At 46.1% G+C, this 20,293-nt stretch overlaps 1 protein-coding gene across 5 annotated transcripts in view; it reads left to right on the forward strand.

Moving 5' to 3' along the window:
* The window catches only part of LOC138764447 (phosphatidylinositol 4-phosphate 5-kinase type-1 alpha-like), an 80,721-nt gene that overhangs the window by 39,768 nt on the left and 20,660 nt on the right, over positions 1–20,293 (forward strand). For all 5 annotated transcript variants that reach the window (XR_011358163.1, XM_069940372.1, XM_069940373.1 and 2 more), the window contains 7 exons: positions 805–922; positions 2,917–3,069; positions 4,753–5,052; positions 10,619–10,842; positions 15,382–15,465; positions 16,680–16,728; positions 19,038–19,122. Coding sequence is in view for 4 of the 5 variants with exons in the window: in XM_069940372.1 (XP_069796473.1) it covers positions 805–922; positions 2,917–3,069; positions 4,753–5,052; positions 10,619–10,842; positions 15,382–15,465; positions 16,680–16,728; positions 19,038–19,122 (1,013 nt within the window). In the remaining variant the exon portion in view is untranslated. The remainder of the gene's footprint in view (positions 1–804; positions 923–2,916; positions 3,070–4,752; positions 5,053–10,618; positions 10,843–15,381; positions 15,466–16,679; positions 16,729–19,037; positions 19,123–20,293) is intronic.

Consider the following 20,293-nt stretch of genomic DNA (forward strand, 5'->3'; position numbering starts at 1 on the left):
CCACCCTGGCTATGTCCGCACCGGTTCACTAGAACAACTCCACTAGCTCAAACCTCCCGCTCTCCGCCAATAACCCTCCAACCCCCTCACCTCCATGTACACATTCAACCTTCTCTTAAATGACAGAAGGGACCCTGCTGCAACTATCTCATTCAGAAGTTCATTCCATTCTGCCACCACTCGCTGAGTGAAAAAGCCATCTCCAAAAATGTGGCCCCCTTACCCTTAACTCATGGCCTCTTGTTCCAACCTCCCCTGCCCTCGGGAAAGAGTCTGTTTATGTCTAGTCTATCTATTCCTTTCATAATTTTAAATACCTCTATCAAGTCCCCTCTCAGCCGTCTACGTTCCAATGAATGAAGTCCCAGTCTCCTTAATCTCTCCCTGTAATCCAGATGCTGTAAGCCAGGCAACATCCTTGTAAACCTTCTCTGCACCCTCTCCACCTTATCTATATCCTTTCTATAATTTGGAGACCAGAACTTAGCACAGTACTCTAAACCTGGCCTCGCCAATGCCTTAAACAGCTGCAGCTTCACCTCCCAGCTTCTATACTCTATGAAGGCCAACATACCATATGCCTTCTTAACCACCCTGTATAGTGGCTCAAAAAACAGCTTCTTCTCCTCCACCGTCAGTTTCCTGAATGGACAATGAACCACAAGCACCATCTCATAGTTTGCACCATTTTATTTATTTAATTGCGATTTAGAGCAATATTTGTACCTGTGATGCAAACCAACAAATTTCATGACATTTGTGACAATAAATTCTGATTCTGATCTTGTTTGATATTTTTTCCAGTGAAGGGAGTAACTTGACACCGGCACATCACTACTCAGATTTCCGGTTCAAGACCTACGCTCCTGTGGCATTCCGTTATTTTCGGGAGCTCTTTGGTATTCGGCCGGACGACTATTTGGTAAGTGCCATTGTTCGGCTTTGTTTTAAAGTTTGAGTGCATTGCTGGATGAGTGCCTTTCTGAACAAGGTACTAGCGCAATGAGGCAAAGAACAGCTCCTGCAACCTGGGTTTGACTCCGACTCCCTGTGAACTGCATGGATTTTCCCCAGGTGCTTCCCACCCTCCATAATGTATGGGGCTGTAAGTTAATTTGGGTGTCATGGGGCAGCACAGGTTAAATGGCCAGAAGACTGATGCCCGAGATGGCCCTGGTCGAGTTCACAGGTCTCTGTAGCCTTTTCCCATCCTTTATATTGGCACCTCCATACTTGACGGTGATGCAATCACTCAGAAAGCTCTCCCTGGTCCACCTGCAGAAATTTGGAAGAATCGTTGGTGACGTGCCAACTCTCCTCAAACTCCTCATGAAGTACAGCCGCTGGCGTGCCTTCTTGGAGATTCCATCGACACGCAAGCCCCAGGACTGATCTTCAGAGACGTTGACATCTTGGAATTTGAAGTTCTTGACCCATTTCACTGCTGACCCCCCTCGATGAGGACTGTCTCGTCGTCTGGCTACCCCCTCCTGAAGTCCACAGTCAGCTCCTTAGTATTGCTAACGCTGAGTTGAAGGGTGTGGTCATGACACCACAATCTCCCTCCTGCCCGCTTCCTCGTTGCGTCTCTGATTCTGCTGACGACTGTGGTTTCGTTGGCAAATTTGTAGGTGGCATTTGAATTGTGCCTGGCCTCACAGTCATGGGTGTAGAATGAGTAGAGCAGTGGGCTAAGCGTGCCCTTATTGATTTTGAAAAGAAGTGGTGAATAACAGTCTTCAGCTGAATGCCTTCCTTCTGGAGGGAAGGGTATTCCTGGAATTGGCTGGAGATAATGAAAGGTCTATTACCTTGGTTATGAACTTAATGACTGACCAATAACACTGGGCAAGAATGTTTTTCAAAAGGTTTGTTTTTGGATAAAAAGTTGAGGATTATAATGGACACAAGCTGAACACAAAGATAATGTCAGATCTGCTGTATCATCTAGGAAGTTGGAGAAACATTAAATTAACTTTTATTGCATTTAGCATGTTTAATTGCATAATGACGCTGACACATTGCATTGTTTTGCCACTGATTTTCATTTGTATTCGTCATCTGATGCCTCTTGTGTCAGTTGCCCCTTTTCAATTTTGGCACCTGGGCAGTCCTCCTGGGACCCGGGTGCGATTACTGGGGCAAAGGTGCTAGAAGGGGGATCCCGACCCCGCAATGACACGTCACGCACTCACCAGAGGTACTGCCGGATGTTCAGAAGCTGGCTGCCCGGTGACGCATGCGCGTAAGTGCTGACGTCACCGGAATAAGCAGGTTGGCCATTTTCCTGCGCCTGTGGACGCGACCTAGAGATGTTCAACTGGGTTCCCTGACTACCTCTGAGGTAGGTCAGGAACCCCGTTGGATTCCGACTAGGTGGTTTGGATCAGACCCTTTCTAACTGCTGAGTAACTCGGGCGCTAACCGGGCAAATTGCCTGTTTAACCTCATTTTACACAGCAGTTTGAAAGGGCTTTGTGTCCAACAATAGTCGGCCAGCATTGATGGATTCTAGTTGCCCTGATCCCGCTTTTCCACACTCGCAATGTCCTGGTGAACCCTTTCACCGTGTCCGTCACTGACTGCACCAAGGACAGCAGGGAAGACGTCGAAGTGCGAATGCATGAAATAAATTTTCAAAGACATGTGGCAATTTGCGGTTTTGTCTGCTTGAAGTCAACTTAAAATATGACAGGAAATCACAAAAATTGGTTATATCGAAATAACAGTACTTGATAGGAAAATATTAAGGTGATATTAAGCAGCTCAAAATCTGCAGTGTCCTATGAAATCAGTTATCTTGTTTGCAGTAAGTTGCATTGCTAAAATTGTGTTTAAATTCAATTTCTCTCCCTCTCCCCACCCACCCTCTGTCCACTTTTCTGCTTCTGCCCACTCCTTGCCCTCCCTCCGCAGTATTCTCTGTGCAATGAACCACTGTTTGAGCTAAGTAATCCGGGTGCCAGTGGCTCTGTCTTTTACGTCTCTGCTGATGACGAGTTCATCATCAAAACGGTTCAACACAAAGAAGCAGATTTTTTGAGGAAGTTGCTCCCTGGATATTACATGGTAAGTCGCAAGTTCAGGTGGTTTTTCTTCGCCTCAACATTTTACCAAGCAAGTTATTTATTTTCCTTTCCATAGTTAGAACATTACAGCATGGTACAGGCCCTTTCGGCCCACAATGTGGTCCCAACCCTTGTATCTCTGCCAAAAAAAACGAAGCATATCGGGTTTGTAGGTTTATTGGGCAGCATGGGCTCGTGGGCCGAAAGGGGCCTGTTACCGTGCTGACTAAATTTTTTTTTAAATTTAAACCCTTCCTACCTCATAACCCTGTATTTTTCTTTCATCCATGTGCCTGTCTAAGAGTCTCTTAAATCCCCCTATTGTTCCAGCCTCCACCATGACGTTGAACATCCTTCCTGTGTCTTTGTGGGTTTCTTCCCCCGGGTGCTCCGGTTCCCTCCAAAAAACATACAGGAATAGTAGGTCAGGTGTAATTGGGCAGGCACAGGCTGGTGGGCTGAAAGGGCCTGTTACCGTGCTGTATGTCTAATTTTAAGTGCATTTTGGGAGGTCAGGTGATGTTCACAGATAATGGCAGGACCTGCAGAATTATTGATAGACGGCCCTAAGACATGGGAGCAAAAATAGGCTATTCAATTTGTCTCTCAGCCTGTATTAGAATTTAGGAGAATGGGGGGGGGGATCTCATTGAAACATTCTGAATGTTGAAAGCGTGGACAGAGTCAATGTCGAAAGGTCGTTCCCCATGGTGGGAGAGTCTAGGACAAGAGGCTACAACTTCAGGATTGAAGGGTGTCCGCTTGGAACAGAGATGCGGAGTAATTTCTTCAGCCAGAGGGCGGTAAATCAGTGGAATTTGTTGCCACAGGCAGTTGTGGATGTATTTAAGGCAGAAATTGATGGGTTCTTGATTAGCCAGGGTGTCAGAAGTTATTGGCGGGGGGTGGGGGGGGGGGTGAAAGGCAGTGGAGCTGTGGGGGGAAATGGATCAACTCATGATTAAATATCGGGCAGACTCGATGGGCTGAATAGCCTATTTCTGATCCTGTGTCTTATAGAATGCCCTACCATTAGCGCCTTGTGTTCTCAATGTCACACAGGTGTCCGTAATTCTTTGCTATTACTTAAACTCTCCCAAGAGGTGCCACGGTTTACCGTCGGGGTTAGTGCAACGCTGATACAGCGCCTCAGAAGGTGAGTGCGAGCAGCCCCTTGGGTTGTTCAGCGTTCTCACTGCCAGTGGGAAGAAGCTGTTCCTCAGCCTGGTGGTACTGGCTCTGATCCTGGATCCCTTCCCCTGACGGGAGCGGCTGTGCGCGGGGTGGAAGGGGCCCTCAACAATTTTGCGCATCCTCTTCAGACAACAATCGCAGTAGATCACATTGATGGTGGGTGAGGGAGACCCCCAGTGATCCCCCTTATGATCCTGCGCATTGACCCTCCGATCTAATTTTCTACAGTGACCTTACCGTGCTGCAAACGGCTAGGACACGCTCGACAGAGTTCGTGCAGAAGGGTGACGTGATGGTGGCGGCAGCCTTGTCCGTTTCAGTCTTCTCAGGAAGTGCAGTCAGTGTTGCAGTGAGGAGATGATGTGTGTCCATGATTGTTGAATGGTTTCTGAGCAACTTGGTGGCTCTCTACTGTTGTTTGAAAGCACGTTGGTACATCCTGGATGTTAGATTGCTCCTTTCCTAATTGCCTTTTCCTCTCTTGCCACAGAACTTGAACCAGAACCCCCGCACACTACTGCCCAAATTCTTTGGCCTCTACTGTATCCAGTCGGGGGGCAACAATATTCGGCTCGTGGTGATGAACAACCTCCTGCCCCGGGTGATGAAAATGCACCTGAAATATGACTTGAAAGGATCGACCTACAAACGCAGAGCATCCCAAAAGGAACGTGAGAAGTCACGACCAACTTTCAAGGACTTGGACTTCCTGCATGATGTTCCTGACGGACTGTTCCTGGATACCGACATGTACAGTGCCTTATGTAAAACAATTCAGAGAGACTGTTTGGTTAGTAGCTTTCCTGACTTTTTGATGAAAATGTCAGACTATTTTAGCCATGCAAACTTTCTACTCTTCTTCCATGATAGATTTTTAGTCAGGTAAGGTTAAAAAAAAAGGCTTTTTATGTTGTATGTACCGTAAATATGTGTATATAACGTGTTTCGAGGATAATGTGCCCAACCCCCATTTTTGAGGGGAAAAGAGAAAAATTTTACCCCCGTGGATAATGTTCCCTCGCCCGCCCGATTCGCGCTGCCGTCTCTCTTCCCGCCCGCCCGATTTGTGCTGTTGGCTCTCTCTTCCCCCCCCCCCTTGTCTGCCCAATTCACACTACCATCTCTCTCTCCCCCCCTCACCCACCCGATTCGCGCTGCCGTAAATATGTGGGTATAATGCAACCCCCTACTTTGAGCTCAAATTTTGGTACAAAATCTTTTGCATTATACCCGCATATTTACAGTAAGTGATTTGGTTATGGAATAGATGTCTTTGTGGCTAATTTTGCAGATGACATAGATGGTAGGGGAGTTGGTGCTGAGGAGACGAAAAAGGCGTCAGAGAGTCTTGGATAGATGTGGAGACTGGGCAGAGAGGTGGCAGATGAAAAATCGGTGTTGGAAAGTGGATGGTTGTGCCCTTTGGTAGAAGAAATAGATGAGCAGACCATTATTTAGATGGGGAGAAAATACAAAATGCCGAGGGGCAGAGGGACCTGGGGGTCCTTTTGCCGGATCCCCACCTACAAGTTGAGTCGGTGGTGAAGAAGGCGAATGCAGTGTTGGCGTCTATTTCTAGAGGGATAGGGTACAAGAGCAGGGGTGTGATGTTGATAATCAATAAAGCAATGTTGAGACTTCACTCTGTGGGAGGGGGGGGGATAGCTCTGTGAAGAGAGGGAGAGTGGGCTAGTAGAAACCGGAGAAGTTGAAGATGCATCCGGTTGGAGAGAGCCCAGACGGGAATATTGGGTGTGGCTCCTCTGATTTACAGGTGGCCCTGGTTTGGCAATGCCTCGAGCTTGAGGGCAGTGGGGATTTACAGTAAAATCCCTGTTATATGGAATTCAAGCAACCGGCTGCCTCAGGCAACGGACAAAAAAAAACCATGGAAAATAAACTGGTAGAACATATCAGTTTAAAAGAGGCATTTCGTAGCGGTCAGTCCTTCAAATTTACTTATCCGGCATCTACGCGTGCTGGATGCTGGGGTGGGGTTTGCTGTACATGGTCACAGAGCTGGAGAACGCTTTTTGACCTGCTGAGTTTCTCCAGCATTGTGTTTTTACTTAAACGCTAAAACACAATCTGCTGGAGAAGCTCCACCATTGTCTGGGAGGAAGAGAGTGGTTGGAGAGCTGAGGATGCCTTTTCTGTGATGGGGGAAGATTGCAGTCTGGAGGTGCCATCAGAATGACCTTGCCAGACCTTCTGCAGGTGGCTCGCAGTGGGAAGTGTGCTGAACTTGGCAGGCGTGGGAACGAGCCACCAGGGTTTGGATGACTTGATTGAAGCTCTGTTCGCTCACATTGCAGAGAGTGTTACAGAGCACTGTGGTGGAGAGGCTGCAGGATGACAGAAATTGGTCTTAAAGACAATGACTCTAGGTAGAGTTATACAGTAAAAAACCAGCGACTATGGGGACCGCGGATGCCGGAAACGAGAATTCTCCGGTTGCCTGAGACTTACTCTAAGTGCCTAATAAACTTGTATTAAGAATACACTGTTCAAGGTAATTTGAAAATAAAAAATCAGTATTGTGGCCTTTATGTAAAGTTCGCGATAATCAAATAATTCCCATAACATACAAAATTTGAAATCTGGTCGCTGGTGCTGTAACGGTGCTGCTACGTTAACCACGCCAGCGTCTTAATCCCCTGCCCCCAGTTTACAGATAAAGCCTTACTGATATACCTACTAATAAAGATAAAAGCTCTTACCCAGCAGGGATAGGGGGATATTTTGGGAGAGTCACATGAGCGGTGTTGGCCGGCTCCATCCTGGGTGTTGCCATTTTATTTGAACAGCTGCTGTGGGCAGGGGCACGACTGGGGCGCTCCGTCTGTTGAATGTTTGCTCCCAGGGGATTGTGTGTTGCTTCAGTGAATTTGTACTTTTATAATTTAAAAATTAAAAAAAAAACTTTATTCATTTTAAAACATTCTCAGTAATAAGGCCTTTCGGCCCACAAGTCCGTGCTGCCCAATTACACCCAATTAATTTACATCCCCCAGAACATTTTGAACGGTGGGAAAGAAACTGGAGCCCCCGGGGAAAACCCGCGCAGACACGGGGAGAATGTACAAACTCCTTACAGTCAGCGCGGGATTCAAACCCTGGTCCAGATTGCTGGCACTATAACGGCATTGCGCTGACCGCTATGCCAACCGTGTATTGTTTACTTATTTCCTCTTGACTTTTTAAAATATCCCGGTTGTTTGAGTTTCCGGTTGATTAAATGCTGGATAATGGGGATTTTTACTGTACTTGTAGTTATACAGCAAAGAAACAGACCCTTTGGTCAGTGTCCATGTCAATCAACGCACTTTCCTGAGCTTGTACCATTTGCTTGCCCCGTATTCTGCCAAACATTATCCATGTCCCTGCTGAGCTGCCTTTTAGATATTGTACTCACCTTCACATTTCATCTTGGAACTCGTTTCAGATAGCCACATTAGCAATTTTATTGTCTTCTTTCACAGACCATTAACATTGACCTCTCCAGTTTCTATTGGGAAACCACCACCACCCTCCCCATCTTCACCATGTCCTCTAGCTCTGTTTCTCTTCCCTTTTCCTCTATCTCCTCATCAATTCTCACCTTTCCTCTTATCATATCCAATTAACGCCTTTTGTCTGTTGGTCTGGACTCCTCCCCCTCCCTTTTTTTTCCTCAGCCTTTAGTTCAAACGCCTGTATTTTTTTTCCCACTCGTACCTTGAGGAAGGGGTCAGGACCAAAACCTTACCTCTTATAGACGCTGTGAGACTGGCTGAGTTCCTCCAGCATTTCTGTGTTTGTATTACAGTAAATTATAACTAGGAGAAAGGAGTTCACCATCAATATGGACACAACAGATCACTTTACGTTCCTCACAGCTCCATGCATCATCTTGACAATTTAATATGTTTCCTGCACAGCACTAGAAACAACAGCTCTTTGCTCGATTCTCAGTTAGGGCCAAACCTGTGAAAGTCAGCCCACTCTGTGATAAAACAAACAGCAGAACCAATTAAGTGCAGAACAGATTCTTTATTTAGCCTTGCTAGCGGGAGTGGGGTACAAAAAAAGAGTTCAGTAACTCGTTCTCTGCACTGAGCCCCACTCAGAGTGTTCATCCCACTTTTATACACCTAAAAGCAGGGGTCTGTGCGAGACCCTATGAGTTTCACAGAGCTGGCGTTCCCTTGTGGTGTCTGCAAACGGCTGGGAAAGTCGAGGTTGGTTTATTTACTTTTGCTACGTTCTTCGTGGTGTTAGTTGTACAGCACAAGGAAGGTCGTGTGAGAAGACCATTACATTCCCACCATGTTACAATACAGGTAACTGCTGTATTTTTCTCACCTAATTCATTAACCCTTTAATTTGTTAAACTTATTCTTTCACAAACCCACGAACCTAAGCCACAGCAGTTCGTGGGAATGAAGGTTATCCATTCTTTCCTCAGCGCAACAGAGACCTGGGTTCAAATCCGACTCTGTACATAAAGTTGTACGTTCGCCCCGTGTCTTTTTCTTTGAATATTTAAAAACAATTTAAACCACAATACATTCAATTAATAATGAATTATATATAAGAAAATGTATGTGGTATATAACCTAATCCACTGCCCCCCTTGCTCCAAACCCGAAGAAAGCAGGAGATTTAAACCATTGCTGACACAATCGAACGCCGTGAATCAGAGTAATGCCACCACAATGCGCCACAGGGAACTCCACATTTTAAATCCATATAATCCAAATAGAGGCTCCGTAGTTATCACGTAAATTGTACGTTATTGTCTCCAGTGAAATACATGATCTCAATTCCAGATGCCATCTTTGCAAACCCAAATCATTTTCCCAAGTAATGGCTGGGCATTTTCTTGCTACAGCTATTGCTCGCCTTAAAAAACGCAGTCAACGTCAATTTCAAACTTGACCTTTTAACACTGCCCAATAAAACTAATGTTGGATCCATCAGTAATTGAATCTTTGAAGTTTCTCCAAAAAATTAATTAAGTCGTATCCATGGGAAATGTTTGTGGAAAGGCAAAATGGTTAGAGTATCCTTACAAAAATTAACTTGGAGGTAGGAATTGGGAGGGTGGCAACTCCTGAATTTTCAAAATTATTATAAAGCTGCGCAACTGAGGTTTATCAACAGAATATTTGATTTGGATAATCTGTTAATATGGGCTAATATTGAGATACTTAAAATCGGTGAGGAGAATATGACACAATTTATTTATAAATGGAACACAAAGTTCACCCGTGTCTGCGAGAGTTTCCTCTGGGCACGCCGATATTCTCCCAGCGTTCAAAACGTCCGGGGGGTTGCAAGTTAATTTGGCAGCACATGGGCTAGAAGGGCCTGATACCGTGCTGTTTGACTGAATATAAAATATCACATTTAAAATAAATATTAATATTAAATTCAGACCTGCAACGCAGGGACAGAAGGCCACCTGGTCTCTGAAACGGGGCAGACTACCCTTCCAGCACATTACACCAAGCGACAGGCCCGAAGGCCAAGAGGAACTCAGCAGGTCACGCAGTACTCGTGGAAAGCAATAGGCTGTCGTCGATACGTGCCGGAACCCTTCCTCAGAGAGTTTTGTGTTTTCCTTTGCCAATGGAGGTTGCCATTGGTTGAGCAGGAAGATGGAGTTCAAAATGCTGGAGGAACTCAGAAGGACAAACTGTGTACGTTATATAGCAAAGAAAAGGATAAACAATCAATGTTTCGGGCTTGAGCCCTTCAGGGTATGAGCAAAATGTAGGCAGGCACCTGAATAAAAGGGGGAGGGGCAGGGGGAGGAGCACAGGCCCACAGGCAGGAGGTCATAGGTGGACATGAGAGGGAGGGTGCTCCAATAAACAGGAGGTGGGGTGAATAGCTCTGTGAATGGAGAGGGAAGGGGGGTGGAGAGCTGGAGGAAAGGAGGGAAAGTGGAAAGGAGGGAGAACGAAGAGTAGGCTAGCAGAACCTGGAGAAGCCCACATTAATGCCAGACGGTTGGAGAGTGTACAGATGGAAATCGAGTGTTACTCCTCCAATTTAGGGGTGGTCTTGGTGGGATAGTACATGAATATGATGTGGGAGTGGGGCGAGGAGCTAAAATGCGTGGCCGCTGGGAGATCCCTGTCACGGATGTGGACAAAGCAAAGGTGCTCAGTGATCTGCGGCCAGTCTCTTCCCGATGAAGGGCTGCTTGATCCGCCACACTTTCAGCACAGAGTGCTGCCCCTCCTTTTCCACACCTGTTGCTTCAGTAAGCTTTGGCATTTGTCTTCACCCGTCCGGCCTGCGTGGCGTCATCAATGGCAGCTGTGTCCCCAAACTGTGGGATGATTCTCTTTGTATTTGCCGCGTAGGTATTGCAGAGCTTCAAAATCATGGATTACAGTTTGCTGGTAGGGATTCATAACATGGATATCGCCATCCGGGAGCGGTCGGCGGAGGGGCAGCAACCTCACACAGACGGTGTTGGATCATCAGATTCACGGAGACCGGTGGGCCAACGATCCCTTTACTCGACTGCGGTAGAGGCCATCCAAGGCGAATCACGCCTGGGAGACACAAGTGAAACAGACGAACAGTAAGTTTTCGGCTTGACCACGCGACGTGGGGTGTGCATGGGTGTTGCACTACATTTCGTTGGCTGTAGTTCGGGCGTCTTGAGCCAGTGGCTCGTGTGCTGATGTGGCAAGTCACATTGTGATGAGGACACAGGGTGGATGGTTAGTGCAACGTTTGTTACAGTGCCAGCGATCGGGAAGGGGTTAGTATCCAGCGCTGTTCCCATGTCTGTGCAGATTTTCCCTGGGGGCTCCAGATTCCTCCCACCATTCAAAAAAAACGAACCGGGGGGAGGGTGTCGGTGAATTGGGTGCAAGTTGGGGGTGAGTGGGCCAAGAGGGCCCATTACCGTGCCATATCTCTAAATCTAAATTGTATGCCAAGGGCTGGGATTGAGACGTAATTAGTTGCACGGTTAGTGCAACACTATTACAGCGTTGGCGATTCAAATCCAGCGCTGTCGGTACAGAGTTTCTCCTCACACCTCGAAAATATACAGGTGAACCGGAGCTGCATCTATTAAGTAATTTCATGGAAATAAGCGACAAATTGACCCAATATCAAATCTCATTCATAAAAATAGCACTGGCGGTAACAAAATATAATGTTTCGCGCTCACTTGGTGGTCGGACTCCCCTCTACTTGTAGCAGGATGGACCGTGGAAATTAACAGCTATGGAAAAAGATCACATCTAGCTTAAAGATTGAATATGACACTTTTGTAAAGGTCTGGCAGCCACACCTAGACCACAGAGGGGCCCAGATACAGCAATAAAAAGGAACGAGAAAGGGTATAAAAGTAACTATTTTTTGTTGTGTTTGTGAGGAAAAAGTTTAATATATTGTATATTTAAAAAGTCACTACGTATAATTTTTGAAAAAAAAAATTCAAACTGAAAAGAAAATGTACGGGGTTTGTAGATTAATTGGGGTATTTGGGTGGGATGTGCTCATGGGTCGGATGGGCCTGTGACTGTGATGTGTGTCAAAATTTCAACCAAAAAAAAATTAAATGTTAATTGAGAGAGTTGAAATCAATTTGATAACTTTGATGTGGTAAGTTTGAAAGATGTGAGTAGCCATCGGTGGCAATGAGCTGACCATGTGACCCTTGGTCTGACTTGAGTGCAGGTCCAAAAGCACCAGTGTGGTTGACTTCTAATTTACTTGTTGTTAGAAGCCCAGGAGACCCCAAAACCCAGCAGCAATAGGTATTCACCAAGACAAACGGTTACTTAAATAAAAAGTTGCTTTTAATTATCTTTAAACATGAAAACAGGATCACACTTTAACTTATTACTAACACGTGTGTGTTATGTGTGCGTAAGGTCAGAAAGGTTCTTTGATTCACAGTCCAATCTCGCTTCTCATTCCTCCAAGTTCACTGGTTGCAGGCAATTCTTATACTGTGCACAGAATTTAACATTTATGAAGTTCACCAGGCTTTGGTGCTTGAAAGGTACATTGTTCCCACTCAGGAAGGTTCTTGTTGGTTTTCAGAGAGAGATTTGTTGTTCGCTGGGCACCCATAACTGATTCTTTTTAATCAGCCACTCCAGTGTCTTGCTGACGAAACTTGCCCCATCAGGGTTCTCCCAATGATCACCTCTTTCTTTCAGGTCACCACAGAGTTCCTTTCTCTTTCCCTTATTCCAAGTGAAACATTGGCCAACCAGTCCTCTCTACTTGTATGAACCACAAGGGCTTTGACCAGGCTGAACTAAGCACTCACAACCCATCTTCCAAATGGGGTTTTTCCACAAGCTTTCCAGCTTGTCCTGTTCCAGTCCCAGTTACTGCTGCTGACTGTAACACTGTAGAACTGATCTCTCTCTCTCTCTCTCTCCCCCTCTGAGAAAAAGCTGTTCAACTCTCTCTGCTTGCAAAAAAACCACATGACCCTCTTAGAACAGCAAGCTGCTCTCCCAGACAGCCTGCGGCTCTGAACTACTCCTCCGATCTCTTTCATGTGTTGCTTTTCAAAACAACAATCCATTAGTGAAGTCTCTTGGGCTCTCCCCAAAGTTTTTGCAAAGGCCCCCATGAGCCTCCATGTCTGGCTTGAGCAGAGCTCCAGTATTGTAAATGAGATCTGTTTTGAAGTGTTTGTATGTGACCTACACTTTAAAAAAAACCTGCCCCAATTTATTTTCCCAAAACAAATCTACATACAATACAAACTCAACATAATCTGTCACACTGTGAAATGGGGGCATCCTCTCTGTTGAGAAGCAAATGCTGGTTGTATCAGCCACACCCACCTTTGAATAAATCAGCAAGAGATCTGTTGTGTTACAGAATCGGAACTTATTGTCATGAACGTGAAATTCAATGTTTTGTGGTATTGCTAAAAACACGTTTTTAAAAAAATTAGTGCAAAATGAAAAGAGAGTGAGCTGGTGTCTCTGGTTCATTGCCCATTCAGAAATCTGATAGCAGGAGTGAGGAAGCTGTCCTTGTGCCGCTGAGTGTTTGTCTTCAGGTGCCTGTACCTCCTTCTCGATGGTAGCAGTGTGAAGAGGGCCTGGGTGGTGGGGGGGTCCTCAAGGTTAGAGGCTGCTTTCTTAAAACACCGCCTCTTGTAGGTGTCCTCGAGGGAGTGAAGTCTGGTGCCTATGATGGCGCTGGCCAAGTTCACAACTCTCAGTAGTTTTTTCCTGTCCTGGGCATCGGTATCTCCGATTCAGACAATGATACAACCATTCAGAATACTCGTAGAAATTTGCAAGACAGATTTGGTGACAGATCAACTCTCCTCAAACTCCTCATGAGGTATAGCCGCTGGCGAGCTGCCTTCGTGATTGCATCGACATGCAGGCTCCAGGATGGATCAGAGATGTTGACACCCAAGAATTTGAAGTTCTTTTCACTGCTGACCCCTCGATGAGGGCTGGTTTATGTTCTCCTTACTTGCCCTTCCTGATGTCCACAATCAGTTCCTTAGTTTTCATAACGTGAGTGCAAGGCTGTTGTGACACCACTCAATGAGCTGATCTATCTCCCACCTGTACACTTCCTTACTGCCGTCTGTGATTCTGCCGATGACTGTAGATGGCATTTGAATTGTGCCTGGCCACGTAGTCATGGGTGTAGAGTGAGTGGAACAGTGGGCTAATAGGCATTCTTTGCCCAATATTTACCCATCAGTCAGATGATCACAGTGTTACAGCAAAAATGATTAGTTAAGTCAAGTTTATTATCATCTGATTGCACGAATACAACCTGGCGAAGCAGTGTGCAAAACATGTAGACACACAGCCAGACATAATGCACAGACAAACAATACATATGCAGGATAAGCATGCATTTAAATAAATAGATATTGTCTCGAGAATATGAGGGTCTCGGAGGGTCAGTACGAGCAGTTCCTTTGGTCGTTCAGCATTCTCACTGCCCGTGGGAAGAAGCTGTTCCTCAGCCTAGTGGCACTGGCTCTGATCCTCCTGGATCTTTTCCCCGACGGGAGCAACTGAATGATGCTGTGCGGGTTGGAAGATTTTGCGCGCCCTCTTCAGACAACTATCCTAGTAGATAACGTCGATTTGGAGGGGGGGGGCTCCAGTGATCCCTTATTCTGAAGGCATTAATAGATGGTATTCGGTCTATTCTGCCTTTTGTCCAGCCAACATCCCTGCCTCAGGATGACCCCATCACGAGCTCTGTTTTAGTAAAATGGGATTATCACTGTAAGGGATGGTATAGACAGGAGGGACTGAATGGTCATTTAACATTTCACACAAGCACAGCTGAACTCACAGCCCAGCAACAATTCGATACATTGGAAGAACTGAGGGAAGGTTTGTCACTGTTCCAGAATTCGAGACGTTCACAAAGAAAGACATTGTGATTTTTGCAAGGGAGAACCATACTGACAGCTGGAGAGGAGTCATCTCTTTGAAAGCAGCTCTTGTGGCCAGCCATTTTTGTGGAATTGTGAATGACTGGGCCTTTTCGGGGGAATCAACCTGTGGCAGGAGGGTCTTTTTGGAAAGCAAAGTGCTTTATTTTGATTGTGACTAACAATGGAGGTCACTTGGAGAGGCCAATTCATTTTAAGTGTGACTAGCAGTGAAGTTGCTTGGAGAGACTGGAGCCAGGGTCTTGCCCAGTTTGAGTTTTGCCTACAATAGGTCCAGGAGTTTTATGACCACAGCTCATGTGGATGGACGTTTCTTCAAAGGCAACGCAAGAAGAATTCGTGAGTCTGTGGCAGCCACAACTCCGGTTGAACATTAATTCTGGGTATAAAATTTGAAAGGCCTATGCGTCAACACTGAAATTGAAAGAGTGAACTTTGAAGTAACACACACACACACACACACACACACACACACACACACACACACACACACACACACAGAAAACAGAGAGAGAGAGCTGGGAATAGATTTAGTGTTAAGGATAGTTTAAGAGTTAAGACTATAGGAGTTAGAAATAAAATTAGCGTTTTAACATTAAACAATCTGGTTTATTGCCTGTCGCTGCTTGTTTCTCGCGGTTCGTAACCAGCCATATTAATATTGGATTCTTAATATCTGCCTAATGTGTTGCCATTCAGAATGGGAGGTATTCCCGCTCGGAACTCCAGAGGGGAGCGCCTTATGCTGTACATTGGCATCATTGACATCTTGCAGTCCTACAGGTAAATGAACATTCAACCCGTATCATGTTTGTTTCCCCTGAACCAACATGGGGTCCCGATCTGGCTATGCCTTCAATTTAAAATTCTGTCCTTGTGCTGCAATGTTTGGCTGGCCTCGCCTGTTCTGGTCTCTGGAACCAGTGATTACCTCCCATCCCTTTCTGTTCTTGGTTACCTCTATTTTACGCTGAGCTCCAGAATTCCCCCCATCGCCCCGGGGCACCTACTTCTCCCCAGGAACCTCTTGAAACCTGGCCTTTTTCACCTGCCTGACAAAAAACTTTTGCCAGTGTGGCTCGTGTGACTTGCTGGCAAATTTGGATTTGAGCTGCTCTGCGATTTAAGTTTGGTTCCAAAATCTTGCCAGGTTGTTCGAGGGCGGCACGGGAGCCAATTTACGCCGCCGGCGACCCATGCTTGAATCCGATGCTGTCTCTATGTCCTCCTGAGGGTTCCCTCTGGGTATTCTGGCCTCCTCTCACGTACAAAGACATAGAGAGTTAGTAGGTTAATTGGTGGTCATGGGTGTATTTATAACCAGCACAAGATAGGCCTGTTAACTGCATCTCTAAAATTAAGTAACTAGTGCACAATATTGACCACTTCTCTATGGTGAGGTCATCTGCTTTTTCCTGGATAAGGCATACTTCTAAGATCTAACCCCTTCCTGTATCTGGGTGGCTGTTACAGTGGCCCGGGTTTGAAACCGGCGCAGTCCGTAAGGAGTTTATACATCCCCACCCCACCCCACCTAAGTGGGTTTTCCCCAGGTGCTTTGGTTTCTTCTCACCCTTGAAAAAGTATGGGGGGGTGGGGGGGGTTGTAGGATAATTTGGCTGTAATTAGGCAACATGGATTGAAATGGCCTGAAATCAGCTACAAATTTTTAAAAATTTTAAATTTTGATCCTTCTCTGGCATTGCCCCACCTCTCAGATCCCCAAACTCTTTGAATGTAAACTTCCTGCCAGTGGCAGTTGTTCTCTCAGTGAGCTCCGAGCTGTGGGAGTCTTGTCACGAAAGCGCTCTATCTTGCTCACTCTGAAGATGTTTCTTAGACTAATCCCTCAGGTGAGTTCATCCTCTGCCCTAATCGCTTGCTGTATGGTTTGGGGCTGAATTTAAATGTCGCATCGTGCTGTACTTTGTGCAGGAGATGCCTTGTTTGTATCTTCTTTCTAATGCTCAATTACTGTTCTTCCTTTGCTGTTTTAGGTTTATAAAGAAATTGGAACATTCTTGGAAGGCCCTTGTACACGATGGAGTGAGTATGAAGGGCAGATCTTGCCTGAGTTCTTCAATTACTGATAGTTCTGGTTGTCTGAATATGCTTTGGAAAGAAAATGTGATCTTGAATTTGCCTGTTCACTAAATGTTAACAAAGCAAATGCTTGACTCCATGCAAAATGTTTGACATAGCTCTGACCAGCACCCCCCCCCCCCCACCCCCAACAGTCGTTGTTTTTCCCCTTCGAGCCCTTGCCTTTGTTCTCTCTACAGCTGGTCACCCCTTGTCCACTGGATCTGAAATTCTGCCCCAATCTCCGTCTGCTCCCTCTTCCTCCTCTCAATCCAGTCTGAGTGGAGAACTCCGAACTTGTTCTTCAAGGCCGCACTCGTGCTCACCCTTCTATTGGTGGGTGTTAGACGGGAGCCACGTTTGTCACTTGTGGATGACACAGAATATTCCACTGCCCCTTGTAAGGTAAAACATCATGAGATGGGAATGTGTAAGGAGTTACCCTGTACAGGGCTGTAACAAGAAGGGGAGGTGTCCTTGTACTCCTGTTAGGTAAAACATCATGAGATGGGAATGTGCAGGGCTGTAACAAGATGTGAATGCATCCTTGTACTTACAAGATAAGAGAGACATTGATGGATTGAGAGGCAGGAAGCTAGCAGGGAAAGGATAGCAACAGTTTTAGTCATTGGACAAGTAATGATATGATGATGTTCTAAGCATGTATCCAAGGGTATAAAAAATCACCATTTTGCTGATAACGGCAGAATGCATTCTCCGACTAACATGGTTAGTCGCAAGTGTTACAATCCGGTAATAAAGAACAAAGAACCCTGATTTCGACTCAGTCTGGTGTTTGTCTCACTCATTCATGAACAAAGCAGACCTAACACCCTATAAGCAGGAAAGTTCTCCCCGTTGGCGCTGGTATTTTTCTCGACGTGGGTAATAATCAGTTCGTGATTAAATGGCAGGGCAGACTTGATGGCCTGTTTCTGCTCCTACGTCTTATAGTCTTAGAATGCGATTGAAACCATACATCAGCCGTGATTTGAATGGCGGAACAGAGACGACAGGCTGAATGGTCTATTTCTGCTGCTGCTCTTTATAGTGTATGAGGAATCGAAGGTATAGGGAATGGACACAGAGGGGGAGTTGAGACCAGCGTAGATCAACCTTGTTCACGTTGATTGAAAGGGGCTGGCGTGAGGAGCAACTTCTTCCCAGATAGAGGAAGAATGTCCATAAATTGGAAGGGATGCAGAGGGGATTAACCAGGATGTTGCTGGGAATGGAGGGCTTGAGTCGCAGGAAGAGGCGGGACAGGGAGGGTTTTTATTCCCTCAAGCAGAGGGTGCTGAGGGGTGATCCAAGAGAGATTTAAAATCTTGAGAATCAGCTGAGCCCACAGACTTTTTCCCGGGTAAGATGATTGTAGAACTTGAGGGCATAGGTTGAAGGCGAGAGAGGAATCTGAGGGGCCAACCTTTTCACTCTGAGGGTGCAGTGAGCTTCCAGAGTAAATGTGAAATACAGGTGGTCCTCAACTTACGATGGAGTTACTTTCCAGCGCTCCCATTGTAAGTCTAAAAAAAATTGTGTCAAAAGGGCAATGGATTCAGTATGGGGACTGACATGGGGCTGTCAGGAGAGAGCGGGGCAGTGGATTCAGTGTGTGTACTGACATGGGGCTGTGAGGAGTGAGCAGGGTAGTGGGATCAGTGCTGTTGTGAGAGAGTGAGGCGGTGGGATCAGTGTGGGGACCGACATGGGGCTGTTGGGAGAGAGCGAGGCGGTGGGATCAGTGTGGGGGATGAGAGGGGGCAGTGGGATGAGTGTGGGGACTGACATGGGGCTGTGGGGAGAGAGGGGGCAGTGGGATCATTGTCGGGATCAATATGGGGGTGTTCGGGAGAGAACAGGCAGTGGGATCAATGTGGGGACCGACCTGGGGCTTTGGGATCAGTGTTGCGATTAACACTGTGGGGACTGATACACCTCTGTCAGGAGACAATGAACATCATAGCCTAGCCAAAATTTGATGTACAGTATGGATTCAAATCATCGTAACTTTGAAAAACCATAAGTCGGGGACTAGCTATAGGTTCAGTTACCACATTCAAAAGAGATTTGTGTAGATGGATACGAAGAGCCAAGAATGTCGTGGACCAAGTGCTGGGCAAACGGGGCTACCCAGAACTCCAACTTGGGTCCATACAGTGAGTCTACGACTTGTGTTCAACAGTGTTGTAGGACTTAGCTCTCGTGCTCTCTGCCTTTGTGTTTGCTGTTCTCTGCTGTAATGTTGGGTCCACATTTTGTCTTCCTCTCAGGATACAGTGTCCGTGCACAGACCTGGTTTCTACGCCGAGCGCTTTCAGCGTTTCATGTGCAGTATCGTTTTCAAAAAGATACCACGTAAGTATCCAGTTATTATTGTTTCAAAGGTTTGGCCTGTTGCAAAATTTCTGAATATCTTAGAATGAAGCTCTCTGAGGGCGTATTCTACTGCCTCCATTTGGAAGGCGAGTTGGTTCATGCACTTTAGTAAAAATAAACGGACGGGCTGTTTTCTAAATGGGGAGAAAATTGAAAATAACCAGATGCAAAAGGACCTGAGAGTCGTCATGCATGTTATCATTTATAATTATAATTTAGACTACAGCAAGGTAACAGTCCCTTCTGGCCCACAAGACCGTGCCGACTAAATACACGATTTCACCTCCAACCCTTGTGATTTGGTGGGTGGGTGAAAACCGGAGCACCCAGAGGAAACCCACGCAGACATGGGGAGAACGTGCAAACTCTTGACAGATAGCCTCGGACTCGAAACCCGGACGCTGGCGTCGTAACAGCGTTGGACTGACTGTGCGGCCTTCTGTCTATGGAGTTGGTGGTGAAGAAAGCATTCATTTGGAAATGTTTGTGTGTATTTTGGTTAATATGGTGAAATAGTGTGAAAAATTTAAAAAATTTAAAAAAAAAGAAAGCATTAATTTCAAGAGGATTATAGGAAGAGGGATGTGATGTTGAGTCTTAAAACGCGGTTGGAGTATTGTGAGGAGTTTTGGGCTCATTTAAGAAAGGATGTCCTGGCGGAGAGGGTGCAGAGGAGGTTCACTAGGATGAAAGAGTTATCGTCTGAGGAGTGTTTGACAGCTCTTGGCCTGTTCTCGATGGAATTTAGGAGATTGGTGTGGGGGTGGGGGGGAATTCTCATTGAAACATATTGAATGTTGAAAGGCGTGGACCGAGTCGATGCAGAAAGGCTATTTCCCACGGTGGGAGAGTCTAAGACAAGAGGGTACATCTTCAGGATTGAAGGTAGTCCACTTAGAACAGAGATGGAGAGGGATTTCTTCAGGTTGTGAATCTGTGGAATTTGTTCCCACAGGTCATTGGGTGTATTTAAGGCAGAGATTGACAGGTCCTTGATGAACCAGGACATCAGAGGTTATGGGGAGAGGGCCGGGAACCAGGAGATCAAAGGTTATGTGGGGAGGGCCGGGCAGTGGGGCTGAGTGGGGAAATAGATCAGCTCATGATTAAATGGTGGGGTAGACTCGATAGGCTGAATAGTCTGTTTTTA

The sequence above is a fragment of the Narcine bancroftii genome, chromosome 5, assembly GCF_036971445.1.
Source record: "Narcine bancroftii isolate sNarBan1 chromosome 5, sNarBan1.hap1, whole genome shotgun sequence".
Lineage (NCBI taxonomy): Eukaryota > Metazoa > Chordata > Chondrichthyes > Torpediniformes > Narcinidae > Narcine > Narcine bancroftii.